The 15,801-nt window shown below is 54.2% G+C and overlaps 2 protein-coding genes across 2 annotated transcripts; one reads left to right on the top strand and one right to left on the bottom strand.

Annotated features, from left to right (window-relative positions):
• Positions 1-6,133: 6,133 nt before the first annotated feature.
• Positions 6,134-8,093, bottom strand: MICOS13 (mitochondrial contact site and cristae organizing system subunit 13). The gene is made up of 4 exons (XM_007954496.2): positions 8,065-8,093; positions 7,033-7,210; positions 6,806-6,857; positions 6,134-6,243 (listed from the first exon to the last, which is right to left on the bottom strand). Exons 1-4 carry the CDS (start codon positions 8,091-8,093, stop codon positions 6,134-6,136), a joined length of 369 nt encoding a protein of 122 aa, XP_007952687.2.
• A 1,999-nt stretch (positions 8,094-10,092) lies between these two features.
• Positions 10,093-12,616, top strand: HSD11B1L (hydroxysteroid 11-beta dehydrogenase 1 like). The gene is made up of 7 exons (XM_007954495.1): positions 10,093-10,186; positions 10,298-10,428; positions 11,187-11,298; positions 11,573-11,664; positions 11,935-12,028; positions 12,166-12,331; positions 12,415-12,616. Exons 1-7 carry the CDS (start codon positions 10,114-10,116, stop codon positions 12,614-12,616), a joined length of 870 nt encoding a protein of 289 aa, XP_007952686.1. The 5' UTR covers positions 10,093-10,113.
• The last annotated feature ends 3,185 nt before the right edge of the window (positions 12,617-15,801 follow it).

Below are 15,801 nucleotides of genomic sequence, written 5' to 3'. Positions count from 1 at the left end.
CGCTTTCCAACCCTGTGTCCCCGCCCATGGCCACCAGATTCTGTTCTGTTAGGAGTCCTCTTAAACTGTGTAAAAATAAAATTTTTTTTTTATCCGCTACCATATTGTAGCTCAATACAATGTGAATTGGGGTTTCGCTTTGTTTTGTTTTTGGTTTTTGTAATAAATGTGTTTCTGTTCACATACCTTTGGTTTAAAGTGTCATCTCTTTTTTTATTGCCGTGTCTTTTAAGTGAATCTTGATGCCAAACAGTGCTGAACCATGACTCTTCGGTGAAAATAAGAAGCCCATTGCCATGAGGTCATTTCTGACTCATGGTGACCCCACCCTCACAGCAGAATAGAGCTGCTCCCCAGGGTTAAGCTCCACAGGCTTAAGTCTTAAGTCTTCTTTCACAGTGCCAGTGGGTGGGTTCAAAGCGCCACTGGTAGTCATCCAGAATAAGCTAGCTGCTCCCCAGGGGGCCTTTCGTTTTTGAAAGCAGAGGTTGAAAGGACGCTTGAGATTGCTAGCAGCAGTTTGTGGGCAGTACAGCCCTTCCCAGCCTCAGGGTGCAGCAGGCTGCAGCACACTGCCACCGCTGGTCCCTCTACTTTGAGGCCGTTGACCCTTAGCTGCCCTTGCTGCCCGTCCTCTGCCTCCACACAGGGCACCTCCAGCTTCGTGGTGAGCAGCAAGTGTGCATGGCCACTCATGCCAAGCAGATCCTGCTTTCTCCGTGAAATGTGGCTGGGAAACATTGCTCGTGAGACTAAGGCAGCTGGCGCCCAGAGCTGCCTCCAGACAGACGTCACTGTTACACGACCACCAGCAAGAGTCGTGGGAACCTGCAGCCCTACTAGCTCTAGGGCCAGAAAAAGTAAAAAATTCCCATTCATAGCACCCTTCTTAGAAGAGTAGAACTGCCTCATAGGGATTCCAGGTCTGTAAACCTCAGAAGCATACTGCCTCAACTCTGTCCCACAGAGCGACTACTGGGTTAGAACAACCGACCTTTTGGTTAGCAGCCAAATGGGTTAACCACTGTACCATCAGAGCTCTTTGGGGACAGAGAAGGAGGGGTTATTCACCAGGCACCCATTTGAGTCTTTGGAATTTTATCCAATTGCATGAATAACCTATTTTCAACGTGTCTTTTAGTTGTGTATGTATATCAGTACTGCTTGTTAAAACACCATATGCTGGAAAACCACTGAAGGATGTCAAGATGTTACAGGGTTTTATTCCAGGCCAGGTTACAAGAGAGATTTTATTTACAAAACTAACCCTACTCTGTGTTTTTTTTTTTTTTTTTTTTTTTCATAACACTCACAGTCTCTGTGTCAGTACACAGAGAGCCTTGGTGGAATAGTTGCTGTCCAGCACTCAGCTGCTAACCAAAAGCTGGTGGTTCAAACCCACCCAGTGGCTCTGTGGGAAAAAGACCTAGCAATCTGCTCCCCTAAAGATGACAGCCTAGAAAACACTACTGAGCAGTTCTCTGTCGAAGTGTCATTTTGAATGGAAAATCTGCTCAGCGGACCTAACAACACAGCGACTTCATTCTTCCATACTGGGTGCTTCCTGTTGTAAGACTTGTATGCAACCAATCACATGTTGATGGACGTTTAAATGCTGCAGTCTCCCTGTGCTCTCATCTTTCCTTGTTCTGTTGTTCATGTCAAAAAAACAAAACACATTTCCCTGTTGTGCTTGAAGCTAATGAGCACTCCTGCCTCCGCCTGTGGGAGTTGACTTCCATGGGAGTCAATGTTTATTTGAGAAAACTGGGTCCTACTCATTTGGATATTTTCATACCATCTCTTTATTCAGAGCATAAAATGTAGTTCCTCTGCGGCCAGCGTGGCAATGTGTGTGTGTTTTACGGAACAGTTGATCACTCGTCAGTGGTTCATGTCCTGTGCAGTGTGGGTGTCGTTGGATTTGTCCTTTTTTATGAGGTGGCAGGGAACCTGTCTGAATTGTGTCCGAATGTTTGATGGAAGGCAGGACTTGGAAGTGACAAGCTTGGCCATCTGGCTGAGACTTTAAGCACGATAAAAGGGCACATGGTTTCTCCTTGCTGATTGTAGTGAAATATGAGGAAAGAACTGCAAAATGAAAACCAAAACCAAACGCACTGCCATCAGGTTAGGTACGACTCATAGCGACCTCTCCTTGGGTTTCCAAGGGGGCATCTCTACAGAAGTAGATTGCCCAGTCTTCCTTCCGAGGAGTGGCTGATGGCTTTGAACCACCAGCCTTCTGGTTAGCAGTCAAATGCCTTAGGCACTACACCACCAAAACCTAAAGATTTAGAAAAGACTATTGTACAAACGAAAAAAATGTGGCCTAGAACTTTCCCCAAGGTCTTGGCTACACAATCTCTCATTAGCGATCAGGCCTGTGACCGGTGGATCTCATCAGGGCCCCAGCTGACGGGGGTCATCTTAGACTGAGGGGCATGACAGGGCGAAAGCCACAGCCTGGAAAAGCTGCCAAGTTTCAGAAAGGGCTTCTAACCAGTTCAGTCTTGTTTGACCAACTACTGAGCATACTGACCCCCTGCTGAGAATACACTAGGTTTTAACAAGATCTCCAGGTGATTCTGACAAGTAGATTCTGATTCAGTGTATCTGGGGTGGAAAGGCAAATTTTCAGCAGGGGTTTGAACTGGAACGAACCAGTTTGAAGTCCTGTTCCAGTCAGACTTCCACCACTTCTGTTCTGGAGGTAGACCTCGTGAGGGTCCCCACGAAGCAGTCTTCGGTGAAGAACCCTGGCCCCAGTGTGATGCTTGCCACAATGGGGGTATGCATGGGCAGCATGGGGGTTCAGGGAGGGCACTTGACTCAGCCCAGGGGTAGGGGGTTGAGGTCAGGGGAGGCTGCCTGGAGGAGGGGGTGTCTAAATTTCAAGTAGGAGGAGCAGCGGCCAGCTCAGGAGAAAGGACAGCAGGGTGCAGGGGCATGAGTGTCGTGGACAGAGGCTGGTGGTGGGGCAAAGCTGTGTTCGGGGAGCTGTGGGTCCTGGCCTGCCTGGAAGCGCCTCAAAGGAGGCCGGGCTCAGCTGGAGGCCAGTGGAGAGCCACAGAAGGTTTTTTAAGCGGGGGGGGGACGTGACCACAGCTGGACTTTGGAAGACAAGTTGGCCAAGGGTAGTCCTCGTGGTTGGAAAACCAGGGAGAACACTTGGGCCCTGGTGACACATCCAAGAGGACAGTGAGAAATACAGGTCTGAGTGGACACGAGGAGGGAGGGGTGAGAGGCACATGGGTCCACAGCCTGGCTCTGGGTCTGTGGGGATGGAGGGCAGCCGTGGGAAATCAAGGGGAGCTAGCGGTTGACCCGCTGCTAGACCAGGCAGTGACCGTGGGACCTTGGGGCTCAGTGTCAGCATCCAGGGATCCCTCTCCCCGCCTCCCCACCCACCCACATAGGCCTGAGGTGCCCAGGAAAGCAGTGGGCACATTCGGGGGGCTGCTCGCAGCAGCCAGGCCCAGCTTGCAGCAGCACGCGCAATGGCAGCTCCCAGGGAGGCTTTGCTCTGTGCTCTCAAACAGCCACCACTCACCACTGGCCTTGACTTTCTCACCTGTGTTAACAGACCACCTCTGCCTTGGTCCATGCTGCTATGAGGTGATGTGTGGCTGTGGCTGTGGTCACGTGCTTCTCCAACCCTTTCCCACCCACCCAAGCAGCCCAGGGACCACCTCTGCCCTTCTAGAGTCCCTGTGCCACGGCCCCCACAGCTCCTTGACCCTGGACTGCCATGGTGGCTGTAACCAATTCCATGGGTCCAGGTGCAGCTTGTGAGGCTGCAGTCACAGCACCTGGTGGGATGTGAGGTGGGCAGAAGGGCTGAGTCTGCCTCCCCAGTGGCAGCTGTCTCTCCAGGGTGCAAAGGACAGTTTCCTTTTGTTTGCTTTGCTGGGATTTGACAGGACTCCTCAAAGCAGTAACTCAATGTCGCGGCCTGAAATAGTTACTGTACTTCAAGACGGGGCCTGCCTTCTAATGGGGACACCTTGATAGGTGACTGTCACTCTTTAGGTTCCTCTCCCTCTCTATAAATGACCATGATGGCAGGGCATCCATGACGTCCAGGGACCTGTGCGGGCCATGTACAGTGAGAGCCAGGCCAGGGCCCATGGGTGCCCCAGGGAAGGAAGAGTGGGCTTTGAATCCGGCCTTGTCAGTTTCCTCATCTGTAAAATGGGCACACAGTTTCCTCCTTCCTGGGGTCAGCCTGCGCCATGATCCCTCCACTGCACTGGGATCATGCTCCAGGTCACCATGGCCAGTGTGGGCCCTTCCTTGACAGGACTGAGAAGCAAGGATTAAGACTGCTCCCTAGCCCCACTCATCCTGCCCTCAACTCGGAGGCCCAACAGGCCCAGGGGGTATAGGGAGCCAGCCAGCTAGCACCAAGCATCTAGGGGAACACACTGGACATGGGAGACCTGCCCGTGTTCCTAGAGACCATGGGTATGCTGGTCACTGTGAGTGCCCTCCCCAAGCCACCAACCAACTGCACCCTCTCCATTCCTCCCGGGAGAATGGGATGGAGGTGCACTGGTTTCTCCTGGGGAGGCATGTGCTGGTCAGACTGGGGAGGGGCCTGGGCCTGCTTCCCTCACCTGCCCCTCCCTGTTCCTCTCAACTCCCCGTCTGGGTGAACTCCATCCCTCAGCTGTCAACAGAAACTGCAGCTCAGGAACAGAGGACATTGCCCCAGGTGGAGGGCCCCCTGACCCGGCCCTCCATTCGCCCAAGCCCACCCCCACCCTCTCTCGGTAGCAACCTCAGGCTCTGGTTCCCAGCACAGGGTCCTACTCATCATCAGCACACCTCCTGGGTGTCCCTGGGGCTGTGTTCTCAGCAGGGACACATAGATAGGCTCACTGCCCAATAGGGAACACAGACACAGATCACCAGGGCCATCAGGGCCCAGATGGGGGATCAGGCAGTCGAGCCCACCAGGGTGGGGGGTTAGGGAGGGCTTCTCAGGGAGATGTCTGTGGTGGTTATATTTGTGTGTCAAGTTGGCTAGGCCTGGTTCAGTGGCTGGGCAGCTGGTGGTAGTTATTCCCCATGATGAGACTGGCAATCAACTCCACAGTGGGATCTACCACAAGCAGCTAAGTAGCTGCCTTTGGGATGTGGTCTGTGTCCTGTATATAAGGAGAAGCCTTGGGAATGGTCTCTAGCCTATGGCACGCTTGGACCCTGCATGTAGCCGTGTCATTGCTCAGCAGCCTGCTATGCTCTGCTGACCTTGGGACTTAATGGACTTAAGTTAATGGCCTGCCATGTGGTTTGGTAACATCAGGACTGTGCCTTTTTACTTGTCAACCTTGGGGCTTCTCAGCCTCAGCAGCCAGCAGCTGTCTGAGTGAAGAAACACCTCTAGCTCTAGTGGACCGGGAGCAGGAGGCAGAGCTGGACCCCAAGGTTGAGGGGCTTTCACCCAGCCCCTAGAGCCTGGCACTTTGAACTTGGACTTAAACCCTCCAAATTGTTAAGAATAAACTCCTGTTTGTTACGGCCATCCCATTGGTGGTGTATTCCTGTCAGAGCGCCACCAGGGAACCAGAACAATGTTGTTGTGGGGTGGGACCCCAATGGCATCATCAGGCTTGTCCACTCCAGGAATTAGCCAGGGTTGCCAAGGAGAGGGTGGAACAAGGCTAGGGACCAGAAAAAGGAGGGCTGGGCTGGAAGGAGGACAGCGATAGACCAGCCACCTGAGCAGGAGGGAGACTTGGCAGCCATGGCTGGGGCTGAGGGTGAAGGAGGTGTGGATCCCACCCACTTCCTGTGGTTAGCCTTCCAGTAACTAAGACCGGCTCACCTTCAGCACCTTCTCAGTCTTCCCAGCACCCCGAGCACTGTCTCCACTGGGTGCAAGAGGTCCCACTGTCCGCCTGGACCCCCCCAGGCTGAACGCCCCAGTGGGCAGCATCCAGATGGCACCAGAGGAGCCACCAGGAGCCCCAGGCCCAGCACACTGGTTGAGCAACACTTCTGAAGTCCTTTATTGGGCCCGAAAGGCCATGAGCTGCCCTCAGAGGGGGGTCCCGGGCTGGAGTCTTCCGGTCCATGTCATCCCTGCTCCCGTGCCTAGCCGAAGCAGGTGGCTTCATCCGACCCGCTACTTGGAATGCTCCCTGACACGCTCCTTGATGTAGTCCCAGCCCTCCTTAGAGTAGCTGCAGGCCTTGGAGGGGGCCACCGACAGTGCTGACATCACCGTGACGATACCTGTGCGGCAGGGAGCGGGGGCACCTGCCTGGTGAGGGTCCCCACCCAGCCAGCCACCCAGGCCCTTCCAACAAGGAATTCAGTCCAACCCCTGAGACACTCTAGGTTTTTAGAGGCACCACTTCCTGTGCTGTCAATTCCAAGTGAGGAAACTGAGGCAGCAGAGGGAATTGCTGGTTGCCCTCCAGTCGATTCCGACTCCTGGCGATGCCACGTGTGTAGACTGAACTGTTCCATAGGGTTTTCAAGGCTGCGTGTGTGACCTTTTGGAAGCAGATCACCTGGCCTGTCTTCCAAGGTGTTTCTGTGTGGGTTTGAACCCCCAACCTTTCAGCTCCCTGAAGCCAGAGGAGGGTGATGGCCTTGCTTTGTGGGAGATCATATAACAAAATCAAACCCCAATTCTCCATTCCACCCAAGCAACACACGGCCCCTCCACTTGCCTGGAGTTTCTACCCATCTCCTCTTTTACACTTGGTGGGGAGTGGGTATTAGGCTTGAACATCTGGGGTCTAGGTTAGGCCACCCCTCACCCCTCCAATTAGAGGGCCTAGGGGCCTACCTGAATTCCACGAGTCTCGAATGGAAAAGTTAAGCTTCGGAGGGGGTGGGATCTGGGGAAAGGCAGAGAAGGGGGGCTGGTGAGAAGAGAAGGGCCCAACAGCCCTCTCCGAAGGCTGAGAGAAGACCCTGTGCCTCAGAATCAGGCCCACCTGGGCACACAGGGACCCAGGGAGATTCCAGAGTGGACTCCTCACCCAGCCTTGGCCTCCCTCCAGCCCAGGGTACCTGGGGTATCTGCAGGCCCATCTGCTTGGACACGTACTGGCTGAACTCATACATGGCTGGAGGGATTACCTCCTCGGCTTTCCGAAGGGCTGCCTGGCTCTTGTCACTGGGTCCCAGCAGCTCCTGGTCGTACACCAGGTAGACTGCGCCCCCTGCCACGCTGCCCTTGATGAGAAACCTGTGGGTGCAAGAGGGAGGAGCCACACAAGCTCAGCATGCACCGCTGGCCATGCACCCTGGGAGCCCGTGTCCCCGGGCACACGTTGGACGCTCCCAGGGCACCACAGTTCAGCGGGTGACGTGTGAGAGCAGGGGAAGACAGACCCACTAAGGCACAATACTGAATTTACAGTGTGCAAAGAAAAAATGCTTCACTCCATTTAACTGGTACTGAAGCCCAGCGTGCCTAAGGTACTTGACTGCTAACCAGAAGGCTGGCGGTTCAAACCCAACAGACACTCCTCGGAAGGAAGGTTGGGCAATCCTACTTCGTAGTGATACTACTGCCTTGGAAACCCAAGGAGGGGTCGCTATGAGTCGGGTCCGACTCGACGGCATATAACAACAACAACAACGAAGCCCAGAAACGGACATTAGGTCACTCAAGATCTCGCGGAGAGCAGGGAACAGTGACGGCTTAAGACCCTGGACTTCTGCCCGCGAGCCACGGGAGGGGGGGTGTCTAAGTGTTCCTGAGCGCTTCTTGCATGTCACACGCTGCGCCCAAAAAACGTGTGGGGAAGGATTCTCTGGATATTCCTGTCTTCCGGAGGAGACAACTGAGGAGCGGAGGGGTCTCGGCTGCAGTGAGCCCTCTGGGCTCGCTGGGAAATAGGAGGGATGCGCTTGGGTGGCTTTGGCAAGCCTTCCCCGCCTAGCCTGTTTCCCTATATGGCCTGTGAAGGCCTGGCATTAAGGGAAGCGAAGACAAGATCGGGATCAAACCGGAGTGTATGTGTGTGTGTGGGGGGTGTTCCCGCTTTCTCTGGGGGCCAGGGGCTGGGGGCTGACCCGCCCGGTGGTCCCACGCACCTCATCAGCGACCACACTCGAGCCACCATGGTCAGTCTATTCCGCGCGCAAGGACACTCGGCTCGCCCGTCGCTTCCGGTCGCGGCGCCGCAGAAGCCTCTGGGAGGCGTAGTCCCTCTTGCCACTCGCAGAGGCCTCAGGGAGTCAGGGGCGGACTTCCTGGCTCCAGTCCGACGCCCAAGAAAGACTGTAGTCCCACCGCGAAGATCTCTTGGGAAATGTAGTCTTTACTGCTCGAGATGCCTTTGGGGCTGCTGGGAAATGTAGTCGGCAGCGCCCCGTAAAACCGCCAAAGGTTCACGTGGTCGCCAAGGTTCCTGAGAAATGAAGTCCAGTCCGCCTCGGCCCTGACAGCGTGAGGGCAGAGAGGTGTCAGACGTCTGAAGAGGCCTAAGGAAGAACAAAGAGATATCGGGGTCCGTGAAACCCACCCGCGCCCGCGCGGGGTACTAAGGACCCAAGCTTAGAGAATAGCGCCTAGAATGAGGTTGTCATGGCGATGTGCTGGTGGAATTGTTCGGGGGAGGCGGGCCCTAAGTCATGTGATGTACTTCGGGGTGGGGCCAGACCCCAGGCGGGAAAGGGAGGCCGTTACCTCGGCAACGCCGGGCGCGGAGTCCCCACAGCCCAGGCCTCTCCCTTAGATGGGAGTAGGTAATGGGTTTGGGGTCGTGTAGCTCTGGCCCTGCGGGAGGGGGCGCGATCGGGGGGCTCGAGCGGACGCCGGAAGGGAGCCTGGAGGGTCGTGGTCGCGGCTTCCAGGCCCGGATTCTAGTCATGCAAGACGACGGTTGGCAACCGAGGCCTGAGTAGGTGAGTTCGCAGTTGGGGCTGCGCAACGGGGCCCCTTTTGCCCAGAGTGTAAACTAAGACCTAGCAAGGTTAAGGACCCAGTGGATTCTGTGAGGATCCAGTACCCCTGTTCCTTAGGGCTGCTTCATCCATCCCACCCACCCCACCTCCCTTTTTGGGACTCGTGTGGTCAGGGCAGGAAGTGGGGGAAGCTGAGGGGCTTCATGGATTTTTTCCTGGAAGCAGGGATAGGTGAGAGTGCCTTCCGCTCTGAGGAGGTTCCTGGCGGACTGGAAAAGGGCGAGGAGTTGACTTTTCTGAGAACTCTCCGAGATTCAGAGAGTACTAGTGGCCAGGAGGTTGGACAGGTGGCCAGAGGCCAGACCCACGCTTTGTGGGCTGCTGTGAGGAGCTTGGTCTCATCCCAGGGCAGTGGGAGTGTTTGGAGCAGAAAGAGCACGGCCAGATTTCTCTTGACAGTGAACATGTACCAAATTATCAAGATAATTTCAGGTGATGATTAATGTTGAGAAGGCGCCCAGAGAGCTAGAGTTAGTTAAAAAATGGCTACTTTAGGAAAGGAAGCCCACTTGAAAATAGTTGAAGGAGATTAGGGAGCAAGTTATTTGCATATCTTGGGCAAAGCCTTGTCAGAGGGACTAAGTCAGTCAGTGCAAAGGCCCTGGGGCAGTTGTTGTCTGGCCACTTTGAGGAACTTGTGTATCTGAACAAGGAGGCAGGGCAGGGCTGGTCCATGCTGGATCTCTTTGGCCATTGAGGAGTCAGGGTTTTATTCTAAGTGAAAGGGGAGGATTTGCAAGATTGGAACAAGATGTGCTTTGGCTGCTGGGTGAAGCGAGAAGGCTCAGAGGAGAGAGGAGGCTGGGGCAGTGGTTTAGGTGAGCCATAATGATGGCCCGGAACAAGTGATGGCCATGGAGGTACAGAGGAGACAGGTCCAGGGCCATCACGAGGCCTATTGAATAAAGGTGCTCCTGGGGAAATGGAAGGAGCTCTGGTGGTGCGGTATGTAAGGCATTTGGCTGCTAACCAGAAGGTTGGCGGTTCATACCCACCAGCCTCTCCGCGCAAGGAAGACTGGGCAATCTACTCCAGTAAAGATTTATCGCCTCGGAAACCCAGTGGGGGTTGCTGTGAGTCAGAATTGACTTGATGGCATTGAGTTTGTTTTTTTGGTTTTTGGGGAAATGGGCGGTGCCAGCCACCCTCTGTCCCACTGCAGGCCCAGGGAGGGCCATGAAGGTGCTGTTCCTCACGGGGCTCGGGGCCCTGTTCTTCGCCTATTATTGGGATGACAACTTTGACCCAGGTGAGTGCTCAGGGCCAGGGGACAGGGGAGAAATTGGACCTGCTGTCCTGCCCACCCTGAAGGCTGACCACTCCTCCCCACTGCCAGCCAGCCTCCAGGGAGCCCGTGCAGCCAGCCTCCAGGGAGCCCGTGTGCTGCTGACAGGGGCCACTGCTGGTGTCGGTGAGGAGCTGGCTTATCATTATGCCCACCTAGGCGCCCACCTGGTACTCACTGACCACACTGAAGCCCTCCTGCAGAAGGTGAGCTGCCCTGTTGTTCAGGGTGGGGGTGGGGTGCAGAAGAGCCTGGGCTCGATACACGGCCAGCTTGCTCTGTGACCTTGGGCAAGTTGATTAACCTCTCTGAGCCTATTTCCTCATTTGCAAAATGGGGACAACAAAAGTATCTTCTCATGGGTTGTGGTGATGTGTTAATTCAGTAAGGCAGTGAATGTAAAGCAGTAAATGGGAGTACTGTATTGATGAAGTCCACCCAAAGTCAGTGTTCTCTAAAGGAGGATGGAGGGACACCTGTTAGCACAGCCCATTGTCTCAAAGAAACCAAATGTTGAAGAGAAGACAGAAATCTGGAAACCAAAAAAACCAAACTCACTGCTGTGGAGTCCATTCGGACTCAGCAACCCTTGCTTGGGTTTCGACCCTTCCTTGGGTTTCGGAGGCCGTATCTCTATGGGAGTGGCTGGTGGGTTTGAACCACCAGCCTCCTGGTTAGCAGTTGAATGCCTTAGGCATTAGGCCACCTGAGCTTCCAGAAATCTGGAGATGGATGTGGAAGCTCCCCAGTGTTAAATATTGTAATTGATCAAACAGACCATCCACAGGTCATTTTGGCTCAGGGTTCGGTAAGACCCCGGTTCTAAAGCTTTGAGGAAGATGTGGAGTGGGACCCGAGGCTCAAGAGTAGAGGGTGGGGCATCAGTCTGGGGACCCAAGGTGGATAGTAGCTGGGGGGAGCCAGCTGAGGTGGAGGGGCCCACGGGCAGCTCTGGCCCCCCCAGGTGTTAGGGAACTGCCGGAAGCTGGGCGCCCCCAAGGTCTTCTACATCGCTGCGGACATGGCCTCCCCTGAGGCGCCCGAGCGCGTGGTGCGGTTTGCGCTGGAGATGCTGGGTGAGGGGCGGGGCCTAGGCCTTGGACTCAACTGGGGTGGGGGTATGGTAGTGATGGGCGTCCTGTGGGCGGGCACTTATGGGGCAGGGGCGTGGCCAGGGGCGGGGTCTAATTGGATCCCCGGGGCTGGACTCTGGATGCGGCCTCCTCGGATGAATCCTTGCGAGATTCAGGGAGTATGGTCCGAGGCCGGCCTCCCTAAGCACAGGGGCGTTGGAGCAAGGAACGGGGCTTTCGAGGGCTGTCCTCGGGCTGATCAGCCTCTCCGGGCCAGGCGGGCTGGACTACCTCGTACTGAACCACATCGGGGCCACCCCGGCCGGCATGCGGGCTCGCAGCGCCCAGGGCACCCGCTGGCTTATTCAGGTGCTCCGCCCCCTCCTCAACCCTGGCTTGCCTCCCCCCTCCCCATGCAACCCCTTCAGGTCCCACGCCAACAAGCTCAGCTCTGGCTCCGCCCCCTCCCTGTTCCAGACCCCGCCCCCCAGGCCTCGGACCCCTCCTCTCCACGCTCTAGGTCCCCCTGTTCAGGGCCCTGCCCCTGTCTACCCTAGGAAGCACCCCTTTGCGTGGGTCTTGGCCCTGTCCCGTCCCAGGCTCAGCCTCGGCCTGGTCACTCTTGGTCGCCTTCTCCAGGTGAATTTCTTGAGCTATCTGCAGCTGACTTCCTTGGCCCTGCCGAGCCTGACAGACAGCAAAGGTGCCTTGGTGGTGGTGTCCTCCCTGCTTGGTGCGTGCAGAGGAGTCTGGCTCTTGGGAGGGGGAATAATGGGGAGGAGGTGATCGCTCATCCTGGGAGGGGGCAGTAGGCAGGAAGGCTTCCTGGAGGAGGAGGCATGTAGCCCATGAGCCCTCTCGCTCCCCTAGGCCGCGTGCCCGCCTCCTTCTCCGCCCCCTATTCGGCGGCCAAGTTCGCACTGGATGGTTTCTTTGGCTCCCTTCGGCGGGAACTGGACGTGCAGGATGTGAACGTGGCCATCACCGTGTGCGTCCTGGGCCTCCAGGATCGTGCTTCGGCTGCCGAGGAAGTCAGGTGAGGGCGGGCCGGCCGGGGATTAGGGGAGCCGTCTAGCTCCAGCCCCAGTCGCAGTCCCTACCATGCCCTCTTGTCCCCAGGGGCGTCAGGAGGGCCAGGGCGGCCCCAGGGCCCAAGGCAGCTCTGGCCGTGATCCGTGGTGGCGCCACGCGGGCCTCAGGCGTCTTCTACCCGTGGCGCTTCCACTTGCTGTGTCTGCTGCGGGGCTGGGTACCGCGCCCGCGGGCCTGGTTCATCCGCCAAGAGCTCAATGTCACGGCCACGTCCATATTGGCTGCCTGAGCTCTGGGTGTGTCGCTCCTCACCTTCCCAAAACCGCTCCACCAAACCGTCTCTGGGACAGAACATACAGAGTGACAGCTCTGAGAGACCGGCCAGAGCACAAGTGGATTCATCCTGACAGAAAAGGACCAACGAGGGAAACTCCCAGCGTTGGAATCACTCACAGCTTTTGGAACTTCAAACGCCTGCCCTCGTGTCCCGCCCCCCCCCCACGCCCCCCATTGAGGATGCTACGATTCCATTTTCAGATGAGAAAACTGGGCCTCTGAGTGGTGACGGGACTTGCTCTAGGGCCTTGGCCACATCACACCGGTCCCACCACTCAAGCCATCTCTGGGATTCTCTCCAACTCCCACCAGAGTTGCCAAGGCCTTGATTTGTCCCTTGTCTTCGCCTCCAAGCAGCCCCAGCCCCAGCTGCCATCTGTGTCTGTGACTCAGGTGACCACCAGATGACTGGCCTTGGACAAGGAGGAGGGGAGAGTGTGTTCTCCTGGGCTGAGCCCAGCTGCCTGTCTCCTAATAAAAGTCCCTCCCTCTGCGTATCTGTTGTTCACATTCCTTTTGTGCTCGCAGTTTGCTGATGTGGAGGATGTACCCCGGACATGGACTCCCAGCTCCACTCTTGCTGTGAGTCGGTGCCTACTCGTACTGACCCCATAAACGCCAGAATGAAACGTTACCTGGTCCTGCGTCAGCTGTCCACCTCACCACCGTTGGTCTGCTCCGGTCCATGGCGGCCACTGTATTCTGACTGCCTTCCAACCTAGGGCTCACCTTCCAGCACTGTGCTGGACCCTTTTCCAGTGTGACCCATAAGGCTCTCCTTGGCTGATTTTCAGAAGCCAATGCCAGACCTTTCTCAGTCTCAGTGGGGGAGCTCCTCGGAAGCCTGTCCACCGTGGGTGACCCGGCTGGTATTTGAGTAGTTGTGGCATGGCCTCCTGTGGCGCTCACTCAGGGCCTCGGGGTGAAGAGAGGGACTGATTCTGGAGTGAAGACTGCCCATAGCACGTGGGGTGTGCTTTTTGTGCATCGATGACCTGCGCGCATCTTACAAGGAACCCTGGTGGCCTAACAGTTAAGCACTCGGTGTCTAACCGGAAGGCTGGCAGTGGGGAGCCACACAGCAGCACTGTAGGAGAAAGTCCTCGTGAGCTGCTCCCATGAAGGCTGTTGCTGTTGTTTTGTTAAGTCCCGGTCGGTGAGTCAGTTCAGACTCACAGCAACCTTGTGTGCAACCGAACGAAACACAGCTTGGTCCTGCGCCATCCTCACAGTCGTTGCCGTGCTCGGGCCCATTGCCACAGACACAGTCCATTTCGTGGAGGGTCTGCCCCTTCTTCGCTGACCCTCCACTTTACCAGGGAGTGGTCCTTCCGACAACATGAGCAAAGTGGGTAAAATGAAGTCTCCTGAGCTTCCAGGGAGCATTCCAGGACAGATTGGTCCTTGCTTCCGGGAAGTCCATGGGACTTTCAGTATTCTTTGCCAACACCACAATTCAAAGGCATCAGCTGTTTTTCAGTTTTTCTTACTCATTATCCAGTTTTCACACGCATATGAGGTGATTGTAAACACCACGGCTTGGGTCAGGGGCACCTTAGTCTTCAAAGAGACGTCTTTGCTTTTTAACACTTACAAGAGATCTTTTGCGGCAGATTGGCCCAGTACAATACTACTCCTGACTGCTGCTTCCGTGGGCATTGATGGTAAAAGGAAATCCCTGACAACTTCACTCTGTTCTCCATTTATCATCATGTTGCTTATTGGTCCAATTGTGAGGATTTTTGTTTTCTTTATGTTGAGGTGTAATCCATACTGAAGGCTTCAATCTTCATCAGTAAGTGCTTCAAGTCATCTTCACTTTCAGCAAACAAGGTTGTATCGTCTGCATATCTCAGGTTGTTAATGAGTCTTCCTCCAATCTTCATGCCGTGTTCATCTTCATCTAGTCCAGCTTCTTGGATTATTTGCTCAGCATACAGACTGAATAAGTATGGTGAAAGGACACAACCCTGACACACTCCCTTCCTGATTTTAAACCACGCAGGTCCCCTTGTTCTGTTACAGTGACTGCCTCTTATTCTATGTATAGCTTCCTCATGAGCACAATCAAGTGTTACGGAATTCTCATTCTTCTCAATGTTATCTATAATTTGTTATGACCCGCACAGTCAAAAGCTTCTGCATAGTCAATAAAACACAAACATCTTTCTGGTATTCTCTGCTTTGAGCCAAGATCCATCTGACATCAGCAATGATATCCCTCGTTCCATGTCCTCTTCTGAATTCAGCTTGAACCTCTGGCAGTTCCCTATTGATTTTTTTTAAAATGCATTTTATTGAAATCTAATTTATGTACAGTGAAATACACAAAACTAAAGTGGCATGGGTCAATGCATTTTTTTTTTTTTTTTTCCCTTCCCTCCCCTCCCACCCCTGGCAACCAACAAAGAAAGTTTCCCTCCATATATAAACCTTTCCTTGACCCTCCACAACAATGAACTAATACTCTATTTGTCTTTCTGTGATTGACTTATTTCACTCAGCATAATGTCCTCCAAGTTCATCCATATTATGCGGTGTTCTGCAGACTCTACATTCTTCTTTAGTGCTGGATAGCATTAATTATCAACAAATATGAATTTGTTGCTGTCATTTTTGCTATGTGCTTTTTTGTGGTGTTGATTTCTTTGTTCCATATAATTTTCTATGCTGAGCTTGTTTATGAATAGTGTTATCACTTCCTTTGTTGCTGTTGTTTTAGTATTTGCTAAATATTTACGCTGGTCCTCTTTTTTATTTTGATATGAAGGTTTATAATTTTTCTTTGAGGTTACCCTCAAAGAAAATAGTTTTCTTTCCAAGTTTAGAACAGTCTGTTCTACCTTGTAGTTGTCTTGACTTCCCTACCATCTAGAAGTTCTGTAATGATACAGATTTTTCCTTTTTTTTTTGGTTTATAGTTGTCCTCATTTGTCAAATGAAGTCTCTGGTTCCCTGTTTACAATCTTGTAGGCTTATTTACTTTGGATACTTCCATAGCTGCGTTAGTTTCTGGGTTATATCATCGTGTGTGTTAATGGTCAGTTGTTCTTTGCTGTTGTTGCTTCTATGTCCAAAGGACTCCCTTTAGCATCTTTTGTAAGGTTGGTCTAGTTTTAACAAATTCCCTTAATTTCT

Source organism: Orycteropus afer, unplaced genomic scaffold (assembly GCF_000298275.1).
Source record: "Orycteropus afer afer isolate SDZICR_OR568_19922 unplaced genomic scaffold, OryAfe1.0 scaffold00461, whole genome shotgun sequence".
NCBI lineage: Eukaryota > Metazoa > Chordata > Mammalia > Tubulidentata > Orycteropodidae > Orycteropus > Orycteropus afer.
Note: the sequence above shows the minus strand (reverse complement) of the source record. Positions and strands in the feature narration are given on the sequence as shown.

Bases quoted from the DNA above. Each gene is read 5' to 3' on its own strand.
- MICOS13 (XM_007954496.2), bottom strand. From the start codon at position 8,093: ATGGTGGCTCGAGTGTGGTCGCTGATGAG. The intron at 7,211-8,064 runs GTGCGTGGGACC...TTGCACCCACAG, and splicing joins CGAGTGTGGTCGCTGATGAG to GTTTCTCATCAAGGGCAGCG. The intron at 6,858-7,032 runs GTACCCTGGGCT...GCCTTTCCCCAG, and splicing joins TGGGCCTGCAGATACCCCAG to ATCCCACCCCCTCCGAAGCT.
- HSD11B1L (XM_007954495.1), top strand. From the start codon at position 10,114: ATGAAGGTGCTGTTCCTCACGGGGCTCGGGGCCCTGTTCTTCGCCTAT. The intron at 10,187-10,297 runs GTGAGTGCTCAG...GAGCCCGTGCAG, and splicing joins GGATGACAACTTTGACCCAG to CCAGCCTCCAGGGAGCCCGT. The intron at 11,665-11,934 runs GTGCTCCGCCCC...CGCCTTCTCCAG, and splicing joins GCACCCGCTGGCTTATTCAG to GTGAATTTCTTGAGCTATCT.